Source organism: Glycine soja, chromosome 16 (genome assembly GCF_004193775.1).
Source record: "Glycine soja cultivar W05 chromosome 16, ASM419377v2, whole genome shotgun sequence".
NCBI classification, from domain to species: Eukaryota; Viridiplantae; Streptophyta; class Magnoliopsida; order Fabales; family Fabaceae; genus Glycine; species Glycine soja.
Window position 1 is genome coordinate 34,406,505 of NC_041017.1, and position 24,777 is coordinate 34,431,281.

The 24,777-nt window shown below is 36.2% G+C and overlaps 1 protein-coding gene across 2 annotated transcripts in view; it reads right to left on the reverse strand.

Annotated features, from left to right (window-relative positions):
- The window catches only part of LOC114390905 (receptor-like protein EIX2), a 75,815-nt gene extending 71,472 nt beyond the window's left edge, over positions 1–4,343 (reverse strand). Inside the window, exon 1 of one of the 2 annotated variants that reach the window (XM_028351833.1) lies at positions 4,206–4,343. In XM_028351833.1, the coding sequence (XP_028207634.1) occupies positions 4,206–4,277 (72 nt within the window). In that variant the 5' untranslated portion in view covers positions 4,278–4,343. The remainder of the gene's footprint in view (positions 1–4,205) is intronic. The other variant, XM_028351835.1, reaches the window with a different exon arrangement.
- Between the last annotated feature and the right edge of the window lie 20,434 nt (positions 4,344–24,777).

Consider the following 24,777-nt stretch of genomic DNA (forward strand, 5'->3'; position numbering starts at 1 on the left):
TAGGTAAAAGTATTTTGATTTGTTTAATATGAAATGTTAGTGTAAAGAAGTTTTATAACCTACTCAATTTAATATAAAAATATTAATAATAATTTCTTTAATTTATTTAACTAATATGAAATGGTATAAAAATAAATAAAATTAAATATATTAATATTAATAGATGCTCATGTAAAACTCCAACACATTGAAGTTAATGCTAATTAGTAATTAGACTCTTTGAACTTATTATATACTTTTTAGAAAAGCATTTATCAAAAATTGTTTATAGTACAGTATTAACAAAATTCCAAAAGATGATTTGTAGTTATATTAAAAGACATTTTGAGGTAAGAATATTTAAAATATCAAGATTTAGATTCCTCGAATATATATGCACTTATCATTATTAGAATATTAAATTTCAAATTAGTATTTTATAAACAATATAATCTAGATTTCGGAAGTGCAAAACAAACATGCATGCATGTTCAACTTTCTTTTTCATATTATATAACTGCTTGTTCATCTATAGTTAAAACTAGTTCATTAAAAGATATATATATATATATATATATATATATATATATATATATATATTCTAGCTAGTCTTCTTTTAAGAAGAAAACCGAACTACAACTTGTTTACCTGCAGTGTGATAGTAAACTAAGGTTCGTGTTGATGAATACTTGTTTTTTTATTAATTGAGGGTCTAAAGGTCAAAACAAAAGAGAAAACCGTCATCTAGTTGTAAACTAAGGTCTGTGACTGCTATATATTTATCATATAAAGGAAAATGAAGTATATATATGAAGACTAAAATATTATTACCAGCTATCCTCTCTGATGCCACTTGAAAACTTTCACGGCTGCCATGACATAAATAGCATCTGAGAAATTGCTTATGAACTTGAAATAAGCATGTCTCCAAGAACGATTTATTAAGATTGAGCCAAAAACGCCCCAAAAGCTTATAACAAATCCAATTGCCATACTCATGTAAAATTCACGGGTGAAAAGCAAATTTTCATCTTCAGGAAGTTTAACAATGGGTTCCTGTGCAGGCTTCCCATCAATACACAATTTCTCTAGTGGCGGTCCACAAAGATCAAGATTATCTTCATAACATGAGGCATTGAAACCCTGTAATTGTGTACCAGTTGGAATTTCTCCAGATAGATTGTTATGTGACAAATCTAACATGCCAAGTCGATCAATTTGAGTAAGACTCAAAGGAATTGAACCAACTAGATGGTTTCTTGACAAATCAAGAAAGTCAAGTGATGTTAACTTTCCAATATTTGAAGGAATCTTTCCGGTCAAATGGTTTCTTGATAAATTCAATGAAACCAATCCAAATAAATTCTCTATTTCCAGTGGAATTTCTCCATAAAAGTGATTGCTTGAGAGATCAATGCTTTTTAGAAGTAGTAACACATTATTCTTGAACATTTGTTCTGAACCTTTCCACATCAAGAGTGCATTCAAATCATATGTTACATTACCAAGCAAGTGATTGGTATTGATAATATGAATGACCTTGTGAAGATGTCTTTTGAGTCATTGAAGTAAAAAATTTTATGCATTTAGGAATTTGCCCAGACATGCTGTTTAGTGAGACATCCAAGAGTTGAATGTCACTTAGGTAGCAAATTTGCAATGGTAAACTTCCATGGAAATTATTTCTTCCCAAACTTAAAAATTGCAACTCTTGTAATTCGCTCCCAATCCAAGCAGGGATAAGCCCTGATAATCTGTTTTCTGCAATATCTAGCATTACTAGATTTGTGCAACTCCTCAAGGAGAAAGGTATCTCATCTGTAAAGTTGTTGTTTCTCAATAGCAATGCTTGAAGATGAAGAAGAGATCCCATGGATGTGGGTATCCTTCCTGAAAAATTATTGTGACTTAAGTCCAAATAAGATAATGACTTGAAATGGCTCCAACAGTCCGGAATTTTTCTAGAGAAACGATTATTTGAAAGGTCTAATTGGTACAAAGTTTCAACTGTACCATTAGCACATAAAAATGAAAGAGAATCTGAGAATTTATTTTTGGATAAATCAAGAAACAAGGAACCTTGCAGAAATGGTGGAACAGGGCCATCAAATTGATTTGGTCCAAGAATTAGGGAATATTGAATATTCTTTGTTGGAAAATTAGGAATTATACCATGGAGATTATTGTGTGAAATATTCATTGAAATCAATTCTCGGAATGCTAAATTATCCCAAAACCACTTTGGAACCATATCTGCTATTCCAGCATTTGAAATGTCAATATGCTCAAATTGATTTTGTGTCTCCAACCATTTGGGAAATGCTGGACCTAGCTCTCAACATCGCAATCCTATGTGGCTCAACTGAAATGGTGGGACCCAATTTTGGCTAAATACCAAGGCCAATAAAGAGTTGTCAGATAACTCCAAGTGGATTAACTTAGACATATTAGCAAAATGATAGTCAGTGAGCTCACCCTTTAAGGAATTTGATTGCATATCTAGTTCCTCCAGTTGGGGTGGAAATTTATAATCTTTAGGAATCTCTCCATTTAGCTTGTTTCCATCAAGATATAATTCTCTTAAAGATGAGAATATTGAGAGGTCAGGTAGTGTGCCGTGGATTTGATTCATGCCTAGTTCTAATTGTTCCAATGAATATCTAGCACATCCAGATAAGTGATGGATTATCATTGGAAACTCTTCACTCAAGCTATTATTAGACATGTCCAATGAGCGCAAAGCACATGCATTCCCGAATGATTTTGGAATTCCACCTTCTAAAGTGTTTGATTGGATTGACAGAGATTTCAAATGAAATGGTAAGCGGATGCCTTCAGGTATCTTTCCACTTAATTTATTTCCATCAAGAAACAATGATCTTAGAGATGAGAATACTGAAAGGTCGGGTAAAGAGCCAGTGATTTGATTAGATTTAAAATCCAAATCTTGTAATGAGTGTTTAACACAACCACTAGACAAATTATGAAGGATTGATGGAAGGTCTTCAGTCAAATGGTTTGCTGGCATGTATAAAGAATGTAAGGTGCATATATTCGCGAAGGATTTGAAATCCTCACCCATGAATATATTATATGAGAGGTCGAGGTGCTCAAGAGAATTCATTACACGGCCAAAATGGTTTAGAGGGCAGCCACTGGAGTATCATTGATGATGTGGATCCCTCCAAGAGGTTATGACTAAGGTCAAGCTCAACAAGGTTGGAAGTGACGTTGGACAGCCACTGGAGTATCATTGATGACGTGAAGCTGTTGATGGAAAGATCAAGGACGGAAAGGGAACTAGAAAAATTGAATTTAGAGGGCCTCAATGGAAGGATAAAATGATCGGAAAGGCTAAAATTACTTAAACTCAGTTCTCTAAGTTTTGGTAGCTTGGCAATCATTTGGAGGAAGCTATGAGAAGTGTTGAGATTAGATATGGAGTCGAAGGAAAGATGGGTTAAGGAAATGAGATTAGACAGCCAATGACCTCCATCGTCAATTTTGAGAGCACCATCATCATCATAAAATGATCCTCCAAGATAAACCTTCTGCAAATTTGAAAGGTTCCCAAGTTGGGACGGTATACTTCCTTCAAAAGAACTGTACCTGAGATCAAGATGCAGCAACTGGGAGAGATTTCCAATTTCAGAGGGTATATTTCCTTCAAATCGATTGCCGCTGAGATCAAGATGCTGCAACCGGGAGAGATTTCCAATTTGAGAGGGTAGTTTTCCTTCAAATAGATTGCCCCTGAGATCAAGATGCTGCAACTGGGAGAGATTTCCAAGTTGACGTGGGATTGAAGCCTCCAGAGAATTCAGAGCAAGATTTAAGTATTTCAAATGAGAAAGAGAGCCAAACTGAGTTGGAATTTTTCCGCCAAAATGAGAAAATGACAGATCAAGGTATCTCAAGTTGGTGAGAGAACCAAGAAACTCTGGGATTCCTCTGCCTAGAAAATAATTGAAACTGAGGTTTAAATAGTTTAATTGTTGCAACTCCATCAACGACTGGTGGATCTCTCCGCTGAGGCCTAAACTGTGAAGGTCGAGCATTAGAACATGGCCGGTGAGGTTGGTGCAGCGAATCCCTTGCCATTGGCAGCAATCAGAAGTGGTCCAAGAAGAGAGCATGCCATAGTCATCCACAAGTGCAGCCTTGAATTGGAGGAGTGCTTCCCTCTCCCTCTCAATGCACATTATTTCCTCTTCAGCACAAACAACCTGCAACATCATCATCATAAATGTTATTATGGCTTGCATGAATTTGAAACGAACTGGATTAATGGTTGGCATTTTGGTGGTTATGATGAGAAAGGCAAAGTGATTGATGAAATGAATCCACTCAATATGAGAATTAGAATGATATTGGTGAGTTTAGCACTGCCAACTGTAACATCCCAATTTTTCGTAAATAAATTTAAAAAACTTTTTAGTAAAATAAATAAATAAATAAATAAATATAGAGTAAATAATAGGTTGAGTACCCTAGGTATAAATAGTTATGTTAAGTCAGCTGCCTCCTTTTGGCCTCATTTTCGTTTTTCCCCTTCTCCTCTCAAAATCCTTTTTTTTTTCGCAGTCCACCAAACCAGTCTCAGAAAAGCGACGATCTCGAACCCGTTCACCGTTGGATCGTCGTGAAATTTGAGTATCATGTTCGCAACACAATTCCGAGCATTCTCACCGTTGGGAATTTCGATATCATGTCTGAACTGAGATAAACACCCTTTGCATTGTAGTTTTTTTTCTTTCCCGCAGAAACCCAGAGCTGTCTTGGTAAAACTACGATCCCGGTTTCGTTAACCGTTGGATTATTGTGAAATTTGGATACGTTGTTCGAAATTCAATTCCGCACGCTTCCACCGTTGGGATTTGCGAGATAATATTCGTGGAGGGAGAAAAAGGAATCGCATGAAGACAGTATAAGTGGAGGTTTCAATCTATTCTCCGTCTCTCTGACGTTTGGGAATTCTATCGGAACAGTTGGAGGAATAACTGAAAGAATTTCAGGGAACCGCTAGAGATGTTGCTATCCCTGGCTGAAGACACGTGAGTGCGCTCAGAGGTAAGGGATGAGTTATTCACAGTTGGGGATTAGTGAGAACATGTGTAGGGATCCTTAGAGGATTAAATTGGGGTTTTATTTTGAGATGATTATTAAATTGTAATTTTTCCTTTATGATTATAAATAAAATATTGATGTCCTAATGAAAATTGCTTGATAAATTGTGCTCTTGATATTTGTATATTTCGACCTATGATTTTGATATAATTGTGTAATATTAGTTAAGGGGTTTTAGTCTTAATGTTGTGATAGTGTTTTATATAAATTGTTATATTGAGGATATGAAATGATGATTCAAATTGTGAGTATGTGATGAATTGTAGAAGAATATGTTGCTTTGAGATTATAATATTGTTATTGAGATTGAGTATAAGTGTAAAGTTGAACATGTGTTAATTTGTGAGATACGTGTAAACATGTGATGGTGGATTATCACATTATGAGAAGTGAAATTGTGAATGAGTTCTAGTTGTGGATAAGTGTGTAGTTAACACTTGATATGAAATTACTTGTGTTGTAAGCTATGAATTGTACAATAACCCGACCAGTGTTATCTTGAGAAAAGCGTTGATGCGTAGTGTTAAAGAGAAAATGTAGGTTTCCTATTTAGGAGCCAGTGTTAAATCATAGTGCGATTGTGTTGAACGTGTTTAAAACACGAGTGTAAGGTCGTGGGTATTGTATAATTCATGAGCAGTGTCTGCATGCAAAAAATTATTTTAGGGGTTGGACCTGAATCAGGAGGGAGAGACCCTGACGGACTCTTCGGAGTGTAGGCCTTGGGGGTCACCGGGTTTGAGTGCTCCTTTAAGCCTATGCTGATCTCATATGGTTGGAGCATTCTCGCAAAACATCGTGACCCTGACTGGTCTCCCTATGATCTTACTTAGTGAGAGTGACCGGACAAACCCATTGTGTGGTGTGTCTTGTTATGTACTCCTAAGCGCCCCAGGGTGGTTTTTCACTGACATGGTACCACATTGCATATAGGATTGAGTCTTAGCATAACTATTGCATATGCTTGCTAATTGATGTGTTATTATATCTTGATCGAAGTGTGGGATTCTTGTGTAATGTGATTGATAATTGAAAAGTGAATTTTGAATGATGAAGTGGTGAAGTTACGTGAGCTATGTTTAAGCAAGTGGTATCTCATTTATATAATATGTATATTTAATTGTCTTGTTTCTCTATTAGCTAGGAATGTGATAACTCACTCCCTGTGTGTTGTTGTGTTTGGATCCTGTGATGATCTTGAACTTGTGTTCGGGGGAGCAGATGAATAGGTGGATGACTATGAAGAACCTCATGCTAGAGGACACGGGAACACCACGCTCTGATAGGATGTGACATTAGGATATAGGTTCTATATTAATTTTATGAGACTTATATGATTTTCTTTGAGTCGAGATGACTTTATTATTTATTTGGACAAGTTTGAATATGATGTAGAAGAAAGTGAATGTGAGCCTTTTATCCATTTGAAAAGCTTGTATTTAAAAATGTTTTAAAAATACTTTTAATTAATATTTGAATTTTTATTCCTTTATTAATATATATGTGAGGGGTAGAGGGTGTCACACCAACAGCCATGCATATATATAACACCGGGATGGTTAATGGAAGGCACTTTCTCAACAGTTGGGGCAGTCATAATTTATTGCAAGTATCCAAAGGGTCTTCTTCACTACCTCATCAGTGGGGAAGACTTGGAAAAGTCTCCGGTCAAGAAATTAAAAAAACTTGATCGTATATCGTAAGGCAATCACATTCACATTTAAAATATATAATTAAAAAAATAATAAACACAAAATTTCTAATTTATGAAAACAAAAAACTACACTTTAAAATAATAATAATAATTATTATTATTATAAACACTAGATGCACCCAACATTCCAACGAGCAAGAAATCATTATCCTGATTATTTAGCATGCTACATTTACACGTTTAATTGTTCTTCACAATAAATCTCATTTATTTTATTGTTTCGAAAACAAGTTAACCACTGTATTGCAAAATTAGTATCTCTCTCAATATGTTCTGACTTGAACTTATCATATTCTTCTTCAAAATTAATTATACTAAAAATAGTTAAAAGTCATCAAATCTTACCGTTACAATTCACTATATAATATTACTTTATCAGTTATTAAATATACGTTACCAATTAATATTTTAGAAGAATAATTGTGGAAATTTTTATGAAGTGGCCGGCGTGGCTCCTTTAATTTAGAAAAGACATTGTCATCACAATATTATTTAAAACAATAAATTAAACTTGATATTTCATGCATAATGTAAGTTAATTTTTTGCACCGATAATATTTTAATTTAAGCAAAATGTAATAATAATGTAAAGACTTTTTTATATTATCAATCTAACGATGGATTATTAAATAGGGCATTGATAAACCTGCTAATTTTAATTATAATTATTTACAAATTATATTCAAAATAGATTGAAATCGGTTGATAATATATATTTATTTACATCAATAATATGAATGAAAATTAAACTCATTAATTTTCTTTTTCTAAGAACAATCCAATGCAATTGCAATTAAGTTGGTTTTTAAGCTTAAGTGACTTCAGAATACTGTTAGAACAAATGAGTTCTTATAATGGAGTTTTTATAGAAGTTTAACTACAATCAAGATTGTTTAACTAAAAATAATAATTTTGAAATTAAAAAAGATTATTCTTGTATGAGTGGAAAGATAAAATAGTATCTACTAAAAAAATAAATTAAGAAATCAATTAAGTTTTACCATTAATTATAGTAAAATTAGTACTGAATATTCGATCTTAAACAAAGGACTCACTAATAAAAAATTAAGAACTCAATAATAGAGTTCTTACATTAGAAATACCACAAAAGTCAAAGCATTAAGGGACAAAATTTTCTTTTTGTCACTAATACTTGAGTCATGAAAATTTTAGTGAGATTTTTTTGATAAATTACATATAAATTGAAAAAATGTTGTAGACTAAAATCTATCATAAATTAATTATTTTAAAATTTGAAACATAAAGAGGGTTAATGATAAATTAATGAAAGAATTAAAATGGTTCACTCCTGAACATAAAACACTAAAATAAGACTTTTAAAAATAATCCAAAATGAAAAACACCAAAAACTTATTTACATCAATGTTTTCTTATCATATCATCAATCAAATATCTCTTTGTCTCTATTCTTATCACTCTCAAGATATGATATATACATCAAAGGGTGTTCAATAATATTGGTCAAATTACTAAAAATGGTACATATAGCTAGAATGTGAGAGCAGCATGTGCGTCTGATGAACTTGTGTCTGCTACCAAAATTATGAGAGAGGGTAGTGAGAATTGGAGAGGTGTGTCCGTTGAGAGAAAAAATAAAATAAAATTGAGAGCGATGATGGATGTGCCTGAATGTTAAAATCAACGTGAATATTAACAAGGTAAAGCCACGAGGGAGGTCCAGATCTGGATTTTTGTCACCGAATAAGTGGCTTTGTTTTTATCAGTCCAGAGCCATGGTTGGGTGAGGAAGCCATTTCTAGCTGTTAAAAGCTGCAAACATATCAACTTCATAAAATAATAATGGGAAAAATGGCAGGTGGCAGTTTCACAGGACACCACTTCATCATATGACAGGAACTAAAAGTCGTAAATAAACAAAATTTTGAGGAATTTGACAAGTTAAATGTTTATTTAAGAACTAAAATCTATAATTAAAAAAAATGAAGGACTAAAACTTAATTATTCCTTAAAATTGTTAATTGAAGAAGCATACTTGCTTGTGAAGATGCTACCTTGAATTGTGAGAGCATAAAAATAACCTTGAATTGAGAGGAATCAAATTAAGAGAATGGAGTTTGATTGATATAAATAGCACATACCAATTAAAATTCAGCTGTGGAGAAGGCCTTTTATTAGTTTTATGTAATTCATTCTTTTGATCCCTTACGTTAATAAGCTTTAATTCATTCAAAAATGGCTAAACTCTTGAACAAGAAGTAGGTGTGCCAATGAAAACCAGACAGAAATTGTAAAAAAGAAAGATAGGGGACGAATCTCCAAAAGACAAAGTAAGTGGTAGACGGAGGTGGACGACTGTGAATCATAAAAAAAATGAGAGAAAAATATATATGAATTGTAAAGAACCAATAATCGAAAATATGCAGAATATGGGAACCTTGAGAACGACAGAGGGAGATGCGTGATAACCAATCAAGGTTTTGAACAAAGAATTTTAGGACGGTGGGGATGAGGGAGGCTGAAATCAGAGGCACGTGATTGAGTAAAATTTTTAATTAGAATTATTAGATTAAAATTAGATCAACGCATAAGGATTTATGTAACTCTCTTAGAATTATATATGTATACTGTGATTTAATCTCTTTCTCATATATATTGTTAACAAAACGTATTGTAAAGGTAGATTAAATTCGAATTAACGAAAAGCATCCTCCGCAAACTATAGTTTCATATGCATATTTTTAAGTTTCATTAAACGTTGATTCAAATTTTTAATTGATTATGTTATTCTGTCAGGAATAAAGTTGCATGAAATGACCTAGATCCATAGTTAATAATATTCAGAATTTCTGTTTGATCTATTCAAATTTCCCCATCCTATATAATTTGACGGATTAGTTCAGGTTCCTAGTTTCTGAATGACAAACCTTCATCTATGATTAGGTCAGGGATACGTCTATCTTAACATTAGATGAGTAGTCAGAATATATAATAGCTTTTCACAATTATACTTGTTCAGACATCTCCCCGCTCTTAACACTTTATAATGATCATAACGAGTCATGTCATGAGTTTGTTAGAAATCCTGCATTCTATCCTCAGGCTATGTAACTTCAACATTTTCTTTGGGTTATGTTTTGATTGATGAAAAGGAGAAAAATATAATACTTATAGTTCCATTAATAGAGAAATGATTACTTATAACAAGTTCCATAGTAAATTAAGGGAAACAATTAAGAATACATATAGCTTACTCATTAGTTAATCTTGCCCCAAAAATTTTACCAAAAGATAAAACTGAATATAGACACAAATTTTGATGCACTAGCTCAACTATTTTGGTCAAACATTGATATGTCTAATCCCGAATAGGAGAAACTCCACAAATATTTGACAAAGATTTTTAAGTGCTCAATATATTTAGTAGTAATTTGGTCAATGAATTGAATACAAATATAAATATTGGTACATTGAGTGTTGACTAGTTATACACTAACCTGTTCAATACAAGTTACGAGAAACTTAATAAATATTTGATGGAGATTTTGAAAAACTCAATATACATAATAGTAATTTGATCAATGGTTTGAATACAAGTATAAATATTAGTACACTAAGCATTGACTAGTCATACACTGATTTGTCTAATACAAGTTATGAGAAACTCAATGATTATCTGACGTAGATTTTGAATAACTTAATATGCTTAATAATAATTTGATCTACAAATTGAATATAAGCATAAATGTTGGTATAGTGAACATTGACTAGTCATACATTAATCTATCTAGTATAAGTTACGAGAAACTCAATAAATATATGATGAAGATTTCAAAGAACTTAATGTACTTAGTAATAATTTGATTAATGAGTATAAGTGATGAAGTCATAGCGCCTAATAAGAAAGGGGGATTGTGCCTAATCCTCTCTGTTCCCTGGTGCAAATTACAATAATTTTGTTCAACAAAAGGTCTCCTCTGTAGAACTGTTGAGCAAAAATAAGTGATGAAGTCATAGCTAATAAGAAATAAGGAAGTAGTAAAATGTGATTTTAAATTATGAAATCATAGAAAATAAGAGAAATCAAAGAAAAAGTATTGAGGAAGTAGCTACATATCCAACTTTTGTGAGAGATTCCTGCATCAACAGGGCATGTTGGTCTCTTTAATGACTTTACAACACCGGTCATTGGGGTTTAGCAAAGACAAACACTTATATGGTTGAAGTGCTTATAGTTTGTAAAAAGATATAGCCACTGCAATGTAATGGCACGCCAGAAAAAATTGAACAAATAATAACCAAACAAATGAGAGAGAAAATAAGAAAAAGTATTGGGGAAGTAGCTAAATACCCAATTTTTTATATAGAAAAACAGTTGCGAGAAAATAAAAAAGAAAAACCATTCTTAGTGTGCCATGAATCTGAAGTATTGAACAACTCCTCTACTTCTAGAATTCCTTAGGATAAATATAGTCATGAATACAAAAAATGAATGAAAATCAATTGAATACATTTCCGTAGGAATACGAATTATACCAGAGCTTGTCAAAAAGGCAATATGCCATGCTAAAATCTTTAGAAAATCATACTTCAGCTCTGATTCTAAAGATTACAGGTCCCTTTTCCCCATGTTTGCTTCCTTCATATCCTCAGTTTCCCCATTGATGAATATGGTAAAACCATCAAGCTTCTTTCTCATATCTGAAGCCAAATCAGGTTTCAACATCCTCAGTTATGACAGCAACAAATTCGAACACTTAGTAGGGGGTACTATTTAAAGGCTTAATTCTACGTTGAACTATTGCATGCAGCAGGGTATGAAATTCAGCTTTTTTAAAATTTATTTTTAGCTTCTAATGATTCTTACTAATTAAGCATGAGGCGAAAAAATATAGTGATGATGTGTAAGCCTATTGTTGCACATCTCAGAAATTATATATTATAAATAGATTGTTGCATTTTTTTAGTATCAGTATCTGTTGGGTTAGAAACAGGGCAGCTGCAGGAGATGAATGATGCATCTTTCCTGATAAATGCATGGTGTTTTCCTGAATCTGATATCATACTTTAATGTGTACTTTTTGTAATCAAAAGATGGCTTATGTTGTTATACAAATGTTACCTAGTGCTAATTATGTGCACGTAACACTTATTGTTGATTTGTTATCATTCATATTAGTTTTCTGGTTAAACATAGAATTATATTTGAGATTAGAGTGTCTCCCTCTTTTAGATGATGGAACAAATGTCGTTTGCACTTTTCTATGCTTCTTGTCTACTTAAACATAGTTGATTCAGAGGATATAAATGGTGATCAATAAATCAGCGACCCAAATTCAAACAGAGCTATATTGCTTTTTGGGCCTCCTGGTACTGGAAAAAAAATGCTAGCAAAGGCAATTGCAAATGAAGCTAGTGTTCAAGTTTCATTAATGTCTCAATGTCAACCTTCATTCACATCAAAATGGTTTGGAGAGGATGAAAAGAACATTCGAGCTCTGTTCACACTGCCTGCTAAGGTTGATAGTATGATTGGACAGAAGACTAGAATAGGAGAGAATGAGGCCATGAGGAAGAGAATGAAAGACTTGGTAGCTATTAAACAACTTCTACTGTTTTAAGTTTGACATCTCCATTCATTCAAACTTTGGTATGAGCTGAAGATCTAACTAAATATATGTTGCATCATATTTTAGGAAAAGAAGCAAACAGAAGCAGAAGGCCAGAGCTCCGAAGATGCTTCAAACAATAAAGACAAGGAAGAATATTTTACACCAAACATTTTCGGTGTGCTGTATTATATTTGACAGCAGAATTTTGTAAATTGAATTGTCTTTAAACTGTACTGCTTTTACAGTTGTCCTCACGGAATAAATCCAAGAGATAGCGCCGAGATGCATGCTTTTTGCAGATGACATAGTCTTCCTTGGAGAGTCGAGGGATGAGTTGAATGAGAGGTTGGAAACTTGGAGACGAGCTCTAGAAACACATGGCTTTCGCCTAAGCAAAAGCAAATCGGAGTATATGGAATGTAAGTTCAACAAAAGTAGGAGGGTTTCTAACTCAGAGTTGAAAATAGGAGACCATATTATCCCTCAAGTCACATGGTTTAAATATCTTGGGTCTGTAATACAGGATGATGGAGAAATTGAAGGGGATGTGAATCATCGCATTCAAGCAGGATGGATGAAATGTAGAAAAGCATCGGGGGTGTTATGTGATGCAAAGGTACCGATCAAGCTAAAGGGAAAGTTTTATCAGACTGCGGTAAGACCGGCGATTTTGTACGGAACAGAATGTTGGGCGGTCAAGAGCCAACATGAGAATAAAGTAGGTGTAGCGGAGATGAGGATGTTGCGGTGGATGTGTGGTAAGACTCGACAGGATAAAATTAGAAACGAAGCTATTAGAGAGAGGGTTGAAGTAGCGCCTATTGTAGAGAAGATGGTGGAAAATAGACTTAGGTGGTTTGGGCATGTAGAGAGAAGACCGGTAGACTCTGTAGTGAGGAGAGTAGACCAGATGGAGAGAAGGCAAACAATTCGAGGCAGAAGAAGACCCAAAAAGACTATAAGAGAGGTTATCAAAAAGGATCTTGAACTTAATGATTTGGATAGAAGTATGGTTCTTGATAGAACATTATGGCGGAAGTTGATCCATGTAGCCGACCCCATCTAGTGGGATAAGGCATTGTAGTTGTTGTACTGCTTTTACAGTTGTGCAACTGAAATTATGATACGAACACAAGTTAAAGAAAAACTAAGCTAAGTATAGAAATTGAATCTGAATATTTTTTCTCCCCTTTTTATTCATTCATTAACGCTTATATAAGAGTTTCCCATACAAGATATTTTATGGAATTGGTTATAACAGAAATTTGAAATGTGCAGACTTCGTGGAGTAGTGGATTCATCACGTGGGGATTAAGCTGAGAGGGGCTTCTAGAATGGTGCCAAGGCTTCACTCGAAATCTTCCAAGTAAGTGGGTTTGCGGGTCACCCTTTTGGGCCTGCTATTGTCGCCATTGATGCTGTTGTGTGGTTCTCTGTTCTGCATATTGCTATCAACACCCGCGCCTCCGAAAACAACCTCGTCCTCGAGGTTGTAGGACTGCTGCAAATCGTCCCAAAGTTCCCAGGAGGTATCCTCAGGGGGAAGACCCATCCATTGGACGAGGACCATGTGCTGAGGAGGGGTAACTGACGAATCCCATTTCCAGTCCAAGATGGTCAAAGGTTTGACCACGGGGTGGTGATCCACGGCCAAGGGAGGAAGTGGAATGGTATCGGAAGGTGGGGGTCCTTGATGTGCCTTCAAGAGGGAAACATGGAAGACGTTGTGGATACGGGAATCAGTGGGTAAGGCGAGCTTGTATGCCACGGGCCCTATACGTTCGGTCACCTGGTAAGGGCCAAAGAATCGTTTGGCCAGCTTTGAATATGTGGGGGTCAAGGTCTTCTGGCGGTATGGACGGAGGCGGAGGTAGACCCAATCGCCGACGGTGTACTGGATGTCACGGTGATGCTTATCAGCATTGGTCTTCATCACAGATTGGGCCTTGAGGAGGCGACGTTGGAGCACGGCGTGGAGTTCTGTGCGGTCTGTGAGGAGAGAATCAACCGCGTCGATCGGAGAAGACCCTTTAACATAGTCAGCAATGGTGGGTGGTGGACGACCGTAGATGACTTCAGATGGGGTGAAGCCGGTGCTGGAATGTATGGTGGTGTTATAAGACCATTCGGCGAGGTATAGATACCTGAACCACTGGCTGGGTTTATGATGAAAATAAGCTCGAAGATATTGTTCCAGGGTGCGGTTGACGACTTCGGTCTGTCCATCGGACTGAGGGTGGTACGCTGTGCTCATACGCAGCTGAGTACCACTGAGGCGAAAAAGTTCCCTCCAGAAGTCACTGAGGAAGAGGGCGTCTCTATCGGGCACCAGGCTCCGAGGAAAGCCGTGATGTTTACACAGCATGTCCATGAAACGAAGCGCGACCTGGTGAGCGGTGTGCTGGGCCGGAAGAGCGCCGAAATGAGCCCCCTTGGAGTAACGGTCGACGACGACCAATATAACAGAGTGGCCTTGAGAGGGAGGGAGGTCGGAGATGAAGTCCAGTGATAGATCCTCCCAAATTCTTGCCGAAATTGGGAGAGGTTGTAAGAGGCCGAAAGGTTTCTTTGTCTCATATTTTGTTTGCTGACAAACGAGGCAATTCGATACAAACTGACGGACGTCAGCCCTGATGTTGGGCCAGTCAAAGCTCTGCTGAAGGCGGTGGAGAGTTTTGGCCACACCGGGATGACCACTTAGGGGTGATGTGTGGAACTCCTCGAGCAGTGTGGAAGTAAAAGGGGTAGGGAAAGGAAGCCAGAGGCGGTGGGCTTTGAAAATGAGACCACGGTGGACTGAAAGAGATGGGTGGTCTGCTGGATTGGTTTGAATAGTTGTGATTAAGTCACGGTATCGGGTATCAGCGGTCAGGGATCGTCGGAGGGTGTCCAAGAAGTCAAGATAAGGCACCGTGAAGGATAAAAATTCCCCTGTGGGAAGGCGTGATAACACATTCGTGACAACATTCGAAGCCCCTGGTTTGTATTGTATCTCGTAATCGTAACCCAAAAGCTTTACCAGATAAGTTTGCTGCTCCGACGTCTGAATAACCTGGGACATTAAGTCCTTAAGGCTCTTATGATATGTAAGTATCGTGAAAGAGGTGCCCAGGAGATAGTGTCTCCACTTCCGAACTGCTGAAGTGATTGCATGCAGCTCCCTGACATAAGCTGAAGCTCGCCGGAGACGGGGACACAGGACCTTACTGTAATAAGCAATAGGGTGCTGCTGTTGGATGAGTACCGCTCCGATAGCTACTGCGGAGGCATCAGTTTCCAAGATAAAAAGGATATTAAAGTCGGGGTGGCTAGAACAGGGGCACTGGTCATTTGCGTTTTCAGGTGATCGAAAGCAGAAGTGGCCTCGGGGGACCAATTGAATTGGTCTTTGCGGAGCAAAGAAGTGAGTGGAGCTGCGATAGATGCATATCCTTTGATGAATTTCCTGTAGAAGCCTGTCAATCCAAGGAAACCTCGAAGGGCGGTAGTTGATGTTGGAAAGGGCCAATCAACCATGGCCTGAATCTTCTTAGGGTCAGGAGCGATGCCTTCTGCGGAGATGATATGGCCTAGATAGTTAAGGCGTGACTGAGCAAAGACGCATTTGGATTCGCGCAAATAAAACTGATGAGTGAGTAAGGTAGAGAGGATTGAGTCCAAGTGAGTTATGTGGGAATGGAGATCCTGACTGTAGACCAGGATGTCGTCGAAGAAGACGACGACGAACTTGTGCAGGTAAGGTCTGAGGGTGTCGTTCATGGCGGATTGAAAAGTAGAAGGGGCATTACAGAGGCCGAATGGCATAACCCGAAATTCGTAGTGGCCTTGGTGCGTGCGGAATGCAGTTTTGGAAATATCGGAATCCACCATACGAATTTGATGGAAGCCTTGCCGGAGGTCAAGTTTAGAAAACCACGAGGCTTTTCCGAGGTCATCAAGTAATTCATCCACAGTTGGCATAGGAAATTTGTCTTTAACAGTGATGCTGTTGAGTGCCCGATAATCAACACAACAACGCCAGGACCCATCTTTTTTCTTGACAAGTAAAATTGGGGAAGAAAAGGGGCTTTGGCTGGGTTGAATGAGGCCTGAGGTAAGCATGGCAGAAATTTGGGATTCAATTTCAGCCTTCTGATAGTGGGGGTACCTGTATGGACGTACATTGACTGGTGGGGAATTAGGAAGAAGATGGATGTAGTGTTGAATGGTGCGGGGAGGGGGAAGCTGTGTGGGTTAGGAGAAGATGGCGGAATAACGGTGAAGTAAGGAGGCAATGAGGGGTGGTATGGGAGTGTCGGGCTGAGTGGGGAGGGAGTCTGGGGATTGGGCTGGTAACGGGGTAATGTGGAAGAGGGCTGAGATGCTGTGAGTGGTAGCAAGTCTTTTAAGTTGGTGGGCCGAGGCAGGTGAGGGTGTGGGGGTACATCAGCAATAAGGGTTATTGGGCGGCCCATATAAATGAATGACATGGTAAGGGAAGCGAAGTCCGTGGTGACCGGGCCTAAGAGCTTAAGCCACTGCACCCCAAGGACGATGTCGGCACCGCACAGGGGAAGGTGGAATAGGTCGAGGGTGAAGGGGTGGGTTTGTATGGTGAGTGAAACCTGAGGGGAAAGTGTATCACAGTCTAGGGTATGGCCATTACCCACCATTACACGAAGTGGGGTGGTAGGGGAAGTGGAAAGGTTGAGGAATCTGGCGATACGGGTTTGGATAAAATTATGGGAACTACTGCCATCGACGAGGATGACGATGCGGTGGGGTCCGATGTAACCATAAAGGCGAAAGGTCTGAGGGGTAGGGGAACCTTCCATAGCGTTAAGGCTAATTTGGGAGATTAGGGTTGGGTTGGGGTCAGGATCGAATGGGGTATCGGGAAGGAGGATGTCTTCATCCGCTAGGAGAAGATGCAAACGCGATTTGCAGCGGTGGCCGGGGGACCATTTGTCATCACAATGGTAGCATAGCCCCTGGTCACGGCGCAGTGCTAGCTCTTCTGCCGACAAATGAGGGTATAGGGGTTGGGGAAGGGGTTAGGGTCGGAATCGGAGGGGGTGGAGGGTGGGGTGGTGGTGGTCGGTGGTCGGTGGTCGCGGCGGCGGTCCAGTAGTTTATCCTCCTGGAGGCGGGCAAGTTCAATCGCCTGAGGAAGAGACAGCGGACGAAGTGCCTGCACTTCACGGCGGAGCTCCGGGATCAATCCGGAAATGAAGCAGCTCAACAAAGAAGAAGGGGCAATGCCAATGGTGCGATTGGCCAGGCGTTCGAAAGCCGTTGACGGATCCTGTTTGCTGGAGCTTGAATAGAGTCCCCTGAGGGTCATCGTAGTAGGAAGGGGCAAATCGGGATTCCAAGGCCTGCAGCATTGCCGGCCATGAAGAGAAGAACCCATTCCGGTGCATCCACTGATACCAGGAGAGGGCAGGGCCGTCCATATAGAACGAAGCGATGGTGAGACGTTCGAGCTCGGGAATCCCCTAGTAATCGAAGAATTGGGATATTTTAAATATCCAACCAAGGGGGTTGTGCCCGTCGAAGCGAGGAACATCTAGTTTCAAGTGTTGGTGGCGCGAAACCGGTGGTGGAGGTAGTATCGGGGAGGAATTGAGAGGTGAGTGAAGAGTGGATGGTATCAATTTTGGAATTGAGGGATTGGTGACCCTGAGATAAGGAAGATTGGCCTTCGGTCAGTGCGGCTTGAGTCTGGGAAAGACGAAGGACGGCTTCTTCGAGCTTATCGGTGGTTGTCTGGCGAGTATGGTGGTCGGGCATGGCTGGGAATGGCAGGTCGGACCAGTTTGATACGAACGCAAGTTAAAGAAAAACTAAGCTAAGTATAGAAATTGAATCTGAATATTTTTTTCTCCCCTTTTTATTCATTCATTAACGCTTATATAAGAGTTTCCCATACAAGATATTTTATGGAATTGGTTATAACAGAAATTTGAAATGTGCAGACTTCGTGGAGTAGTGGATTCATCACGTGGGGATTAAGCTGAGAGGAGCTTCTAGAATGGTGCCAAGGCTTCACTCGAAATCTTCCAAGTAAGTGGGTTTGCGGGTCACCCTTTTGGGCCTGCTATTGTCGCCATTGATGCTGTTGTGTGGTTCTCTGTTATGCATATTGCTATCAAATTATTTTTCTTTAAATCGAACTAGTTGAATGCTATTGGAATTGAAAGAAACTCTGAATTTAAATTCATAATGAAGTTAGATATTAAAAACAAATTAAAATGAATTACCTAGAAATTTAGTCAACCGATTTAAATTCTTTCGCAAATGATGAAGGAAGGTTATGTTTTGATTTTTGGGATTGTTTAAGTAACGACCTAACTTCCACCTAATCCAAACAACTGTGCTCGAATCTAAGATCATTTTTGGCTAAAGTAGTTCAAGTTCAATTCCTTGACAATGAACCTTTTTAATATCATACAAAAATAACTAGATCACAATTCCAATGAGATAGAAAAACTACCCCTCAAACTTATGCTCAATTTGACACTAAATAACTTCCAAGGAGAAAAATGATATATAAAAAAGGAAGAAAAATAAACATTATTCGTATGTAGTTTTGCGATCATAAAATAAGTAAAAGTTGTATAGCCTACTCCGCTACTTAAGTTTTATTACCATCATTGTTTATTACATTTATTTAACTAATACGAAATGATATAAAATTAAATATATTAATATTAATGGATGTCATTTTAAAACTCTAGTAATTGAAGTTAATAATAGTAAAACTCTTTCAACGCATTATATACTTTTTAAACAAATAATTTATCCAAAAATGATAATCTTACGTTATTAATATAATCATAAATGATTTGTAGTTTTAAAAGACATTTTGAGATAAGAAAATATCAAGATTTAGATTGGAGATCTTTCCTGGAATATATATATATATATATATGCACATTCAAGCATCCTATCATTATTTACTATTAATTAGAAATTAATATTTTATAAACAATTTAATCTATATTTCAGAAATGTAATAAAATTATTCCTTGTTCAGTTTTTTATACAGGGATGTTCATCTTTTGTTATGGAATAAATCAAGAAATATGAAACCTCGTAAAAGTGGTGGAATGGGACCATCAAATTGATTTGATTCAAGATAGCTAAAGTCATTTGGGAAATGTCTGACCTAACTTGCAAGATCTCAATCCTATCTAATTCAATTGAAAACATGGGTCCCAGTTTTGGCTAAATTCCAGAGCCAATGAGTTATCAGATAAAGCATTTGAACTCAAATCTAGTTGTTCTAGGCGAGCTGGAAATCCAACATCTTCAGAAATTGTCCCATTTAGCTTGTTCCTATAAAGGTACAATCTTCTTAAAGATGGGAACACTGAGAGAGTGTTTGGAAGAGTGCCATTTGATTCATGCCCAAATCTAATTCTTCCAATGAGTATCCAATATATCTAGATAAGTTATGGATTATCAGTGGAGGATCTCCACTCAAACTGATATTGGATAGCATCAGTGAGAGCAAATAACTTGCATTTTGAAGTGATTTTGGAACTCCACCCTTTAATTGATTCCCTGATAGGACCAATGTTTCCAACTTCAAAAAACATTAAGAATTCAGGCAGTATGCCGTGGATTTTATTCCAACCTAGATTCAGTTCTTGCTATGAGTATCTAGGACACTCAGACAAGTTATTGAATATCACTGTCAGTTCTTCACTAAACTTGTTACCAGAAATATCCAATGACAACATTGTTTTCACTAGATCCTCTGTTTTTGAATAATAAATTCTGACCTTTTTGGAATCTTTTTTGAGAACATCGTTTTCACTCATTCAAATTTTTGAGAATAGGACACAGTAACATTTTTGCAGTAAAAGTGAAAACAAAAAATCCTCTCTTGCTCACAACAAAATTTGAGTATATTTTGTTCCTCTCCACAGAATTTGCCAAGACGCTAGAGGCACTTACATCTCAATCAGGGGAATCATACCCCTGCTGCCAGCTCTAGTGAATCACCATCAAAGGCATGATTTCCACTCACATTAGAGCTTTGGTTTCTCAATTTGAGTATATTTTTTTTTTTTTTTTTGTATTGAACTGTTTGCGTGTAGCAGTTTCAGACTCGAAGCAATTATTGTGGGAGAAAAATGGGCTTCTAAATAACATGAATGGTATGGAATAAAAAAGAATTTCTTGTTTCACTTTACAAGCACATATTAAGCATGAAATGACTTAGTTCACAGATCCATGATTAGTAATATTCAGAATTTCTGTTTGATCTATATAATTAACACATTAGTTCAGGTTCCTAGTTTCTAAATGACGCACCTTCATCTATGATTAGGTCAAGGTTACATCTATCACAACATCAAATGAGTAGTCACAATATTAACTTTTCACAATTATACTTGTTCAGACATCTCCCCGCTCTTAACACTTTAAAATGATCATAAGGAGTCATGTAAGGAGTTTTTAGAAATCCTGCATTCTATCCTCGGGTTATGTAACTTCAGCATTTTCTTTGGGTTATATTTTGATTGATGAAAAGGAGCAAAATATAATACTTAGTTCCATTGTTTTTTTTTTTAAAATCACCAAGTTCCATGGTTACACTGATGAAAGGGACATATTTGAATTGCATCAAAATGTTTTTAACTTGGTTACTAATTGTGCACTATAGTGATACAGAGTAGCTGTGGCCCGTTACAGAATTTGAATGTTGTGTTTTTGAATAGTGGTCATAATAGTGTGAATTTTCATAAAATCTACTTTTGCCTTTAAAATAACATCGTTTTAGGTGCAGTGGTTGCAATCTTGAGATTTTCCTTGGTTTTAAAATTAAAGACATTCCAAAGTAAGAAATAATTTAAAGGTAAAATTATTCAATGTAATATGGATACCAAATGAAGATATTTTGTTTATTATTAGTATAGATTATTAATTAATAATATAGATTATTATTATTGTTTCTTTCTTAAAATAAAAGGCATGTATAGTTTGAAAATTGGAGTGATCTCCATATAATTGAAACATATGGTGTCAAATTATTTTGGTTATCAAAAAATGATTATGATAGATTCATTCATTCAAAATATGTGCAAGAAATTTTTTAATTTTTTTATTCTTAAAAAATTGAAAATGAGGGCCTTATCAAATGTTTAATTCAATAATATTTTTGTCAAACCGAAATTTTGATTAAGAGAAAGATGCAGGTAAATTATTGATATAATACATTGTAATTTATATTTCATTACAAGCATAATGCTAATAAAACTAGAGTCTTCTTAAAATTATCGAAACATGATATAAGTATCTCAATTGACACTGAAAAAATGTAAAACAATCATACTTTCTAACTTATTGTCTTTTCGAAGCATTAACAAGCTTATACATTGGAGTCATCCAAGAGGGCTAGTGTAGGGACTGAAAATTAAAATAAAAAAAATAAAGAAGGAAAGAAAAGAAAAATAGAATGTTAGTTTCCAAAATGTGTAAATGAAAATAAATAAAATTCTTATACCTATAAAAAGAAATTTCTAGAGATTGAAGCAATAAGAATAATAACATAATGTTAATGATAGATTAAAATCACAATAGTTTATAAGAAAACCATTTATAGTAATAATGGAGATCACCAATATTTTTGGATTAAGTATTGAACATCAATAATTATTAATTTAATGATTATACAATGACAATATAATTTAATACTATTAACTAATTTTAATATAATCTTTGTAAAACTTCACAAACTTATCATATTCACATTAGTAAATAATTGAATGACAATATAAAATAATTTAACATTATTAATACACAACTTATTTTCTCTAATTATATCTCTATTTTATTTTATTATCATGAAAAATTTTCATCCAAATTTTTAAAAGATTACATAGGACATAGTTTTATTAAAATAAAATATTGAATATAAACACTATATCACCCGACCACTCAACCAAGCAAGAAATCGTGACCCTACTTAATTAGCATGCTACATTTACACATTTAGTTATTCATTGGTAATAAATCTCATATTTCTTTTATAATTTATGAAAGCAACTTAGCCATTGTATCACAAAAATAATATCTCTTTTAATATATATATATATATATATATATATATTATTTGAAATCAAAAATAATATTAAACAATTTATTATACACACACCATTAATTTCAAACGAACTGGAAATGGAAAGCTAGTTATATCAGCCAATAGGTAAATACTTGTCCAATGACTATGTAAACACACCATTAATTACGAGACCAGGTTTTCTAGTTACTGATCTTGGATGTGAACAGCTTGTCAAACACAGCATTAAGCGGTAAGATAAATTTTCTCAGCACTTAGGCTAAACTGTAAAATGCTCCTTAATCTTACCTATCAAATTCTACCCATGTAGTAACAGAGATAAGAAACAATAAATGAATAGCAAATTCACTGGTTTATAAATGGAAATTCGCTGGTTTTCTCAACATTTTACTAGCCATGCAGCTGAAGCTGTATGATTTAAATTCTAAACTTATTTCCTTTTACTTTCCCCCTTTTTTGTGTTACTATATACTAATTTCTTGCTTGCAGGAAGTTCCTGACAACGAGTTTGAGAAGCGAATAAGACCAGAGGTTATCCCTGCAAATTTCTTGCTTGCAGGAACTTTTCTGCTATATTTTTCTGATATCCTCGAAGCACCATTTCTTTACATATATATAGCTGATATAGAGGGGACAAGTCCGACAAGCAAAAATGGAAAACATAAATGCAATCAGAAATATCCTAACAGCAAATATGCCTTTATTCCACTACCCACGCATCTTCTAGAAGACACGATGCTATCATATGGTTTGTGATTTTCCTACGTACGGTGCATGTATGCATGATGCATGATACCAACCATGCTGTACGTTCCTTCCTCTTGGACCTTTGGTGCTTACTTCCTGCAGACCCCCCTGTGTCATTCGTACTCCCTGGTGACATCCGTATCAGACATGGTAGTTGTTAAACAACTTCTACTATTTTAAGTTTAACATCTATGTCCATGCAAACTTTGGTATGAGCTTAACTAAATATCTATTGCACGATATATTAGGAAAAGAAGAAAAGAGAAGCAGAAGGCCAAAGTTCTGAAGATGCTTCAAACAATAAAGATAAGGAAGAACAAGAAATTACCCTGAGGCCTTTAAACATGGAAGACATGAGACAGGCTAAGACTCAGGTAGGGTGAATTTAAAATTTCACTCAAATGGCTATGGAGTACTTGATTTGGGCATTTGTACAATACTGCATGAAGTATTTAAAAGTGGATATTTGTTAAAATCCAGGAATTCAAAAATGCTGGTTCAATTGAATACGGTGATGGATATATGGCACCAGAGTCATCTGATCCATTTTTATTTCCACTTAAAATGGTAACATGTACATGCAAGTTGTAACCAAGGATTTCATACTAACAATGTCACACAAGTGGAAGAAGGAAAGTGTGTATTTCCAATAGAATATCTTTTCCCATGTACATGAACTTACAGATATCTGATTAAATGCAGGTGGCTGCAAGTTTTGCATCAGAAGGATCTGTAATGAATGAGTTGAAGCACTGGAATGATTTGTATGGTGAAGGAGGTTCAAGGAAGAAACAACAGCTCACTTACTTCCTTTAAATTGTGGAATGCTACTTTTATTTTTGGATTTGTGACCATTCATCCACAATGATATATACCTTTAACAAAGGAAGGATTCCTTCATCAGAGATGTTGAACTCAAAGCATGCCCAAATGTCATAGAGATATCATGATTCCCAGAAAAGCACAAGTTCTACCACACATATCTATTCTCTAAAGGACGTGTGGATCGTCATGCACTATGTTTGGGAATGGGTTCTAGGTTTTCGTTTGGGTTGTCTACAAACAAATGAGCACCTGTATTAGGGGATTTATATTATGTCATGCATGGTTTTGGAAGATGCAATGGCTTTGTAGGAAGTAGGAATATTTTACACCAAACATTTTAGGTATGCTGTATTATATAATCAGAAATTTTTTAATTGATCGTGCAACTGTACTGCTTAATAATTAAATCGGCAAAACACCTTGCCCTCTTTTGATGAGATATTTGTTAAATTGCAGAACTGAGATGTATCTCAAGCGTGATGAGCACTTCAATCACCACTCCTCCATCAGTGCCAACTTTGCCAATCACCGCTGCTCACACCACTCTACCAGAGGGTGCAATTAGCATTACCCATCTGGCAAGCATCATAGCTCTTCATACTCCAAACATCTTTGCCCAAGTTTAAGATCAGTTTTTGCTGCAGTAATTCACATTCAATTCCTTGGCAATGAATCCTTTTAATCTCATATAACTTAATTCCTTAAATGAAATCATGAGACTA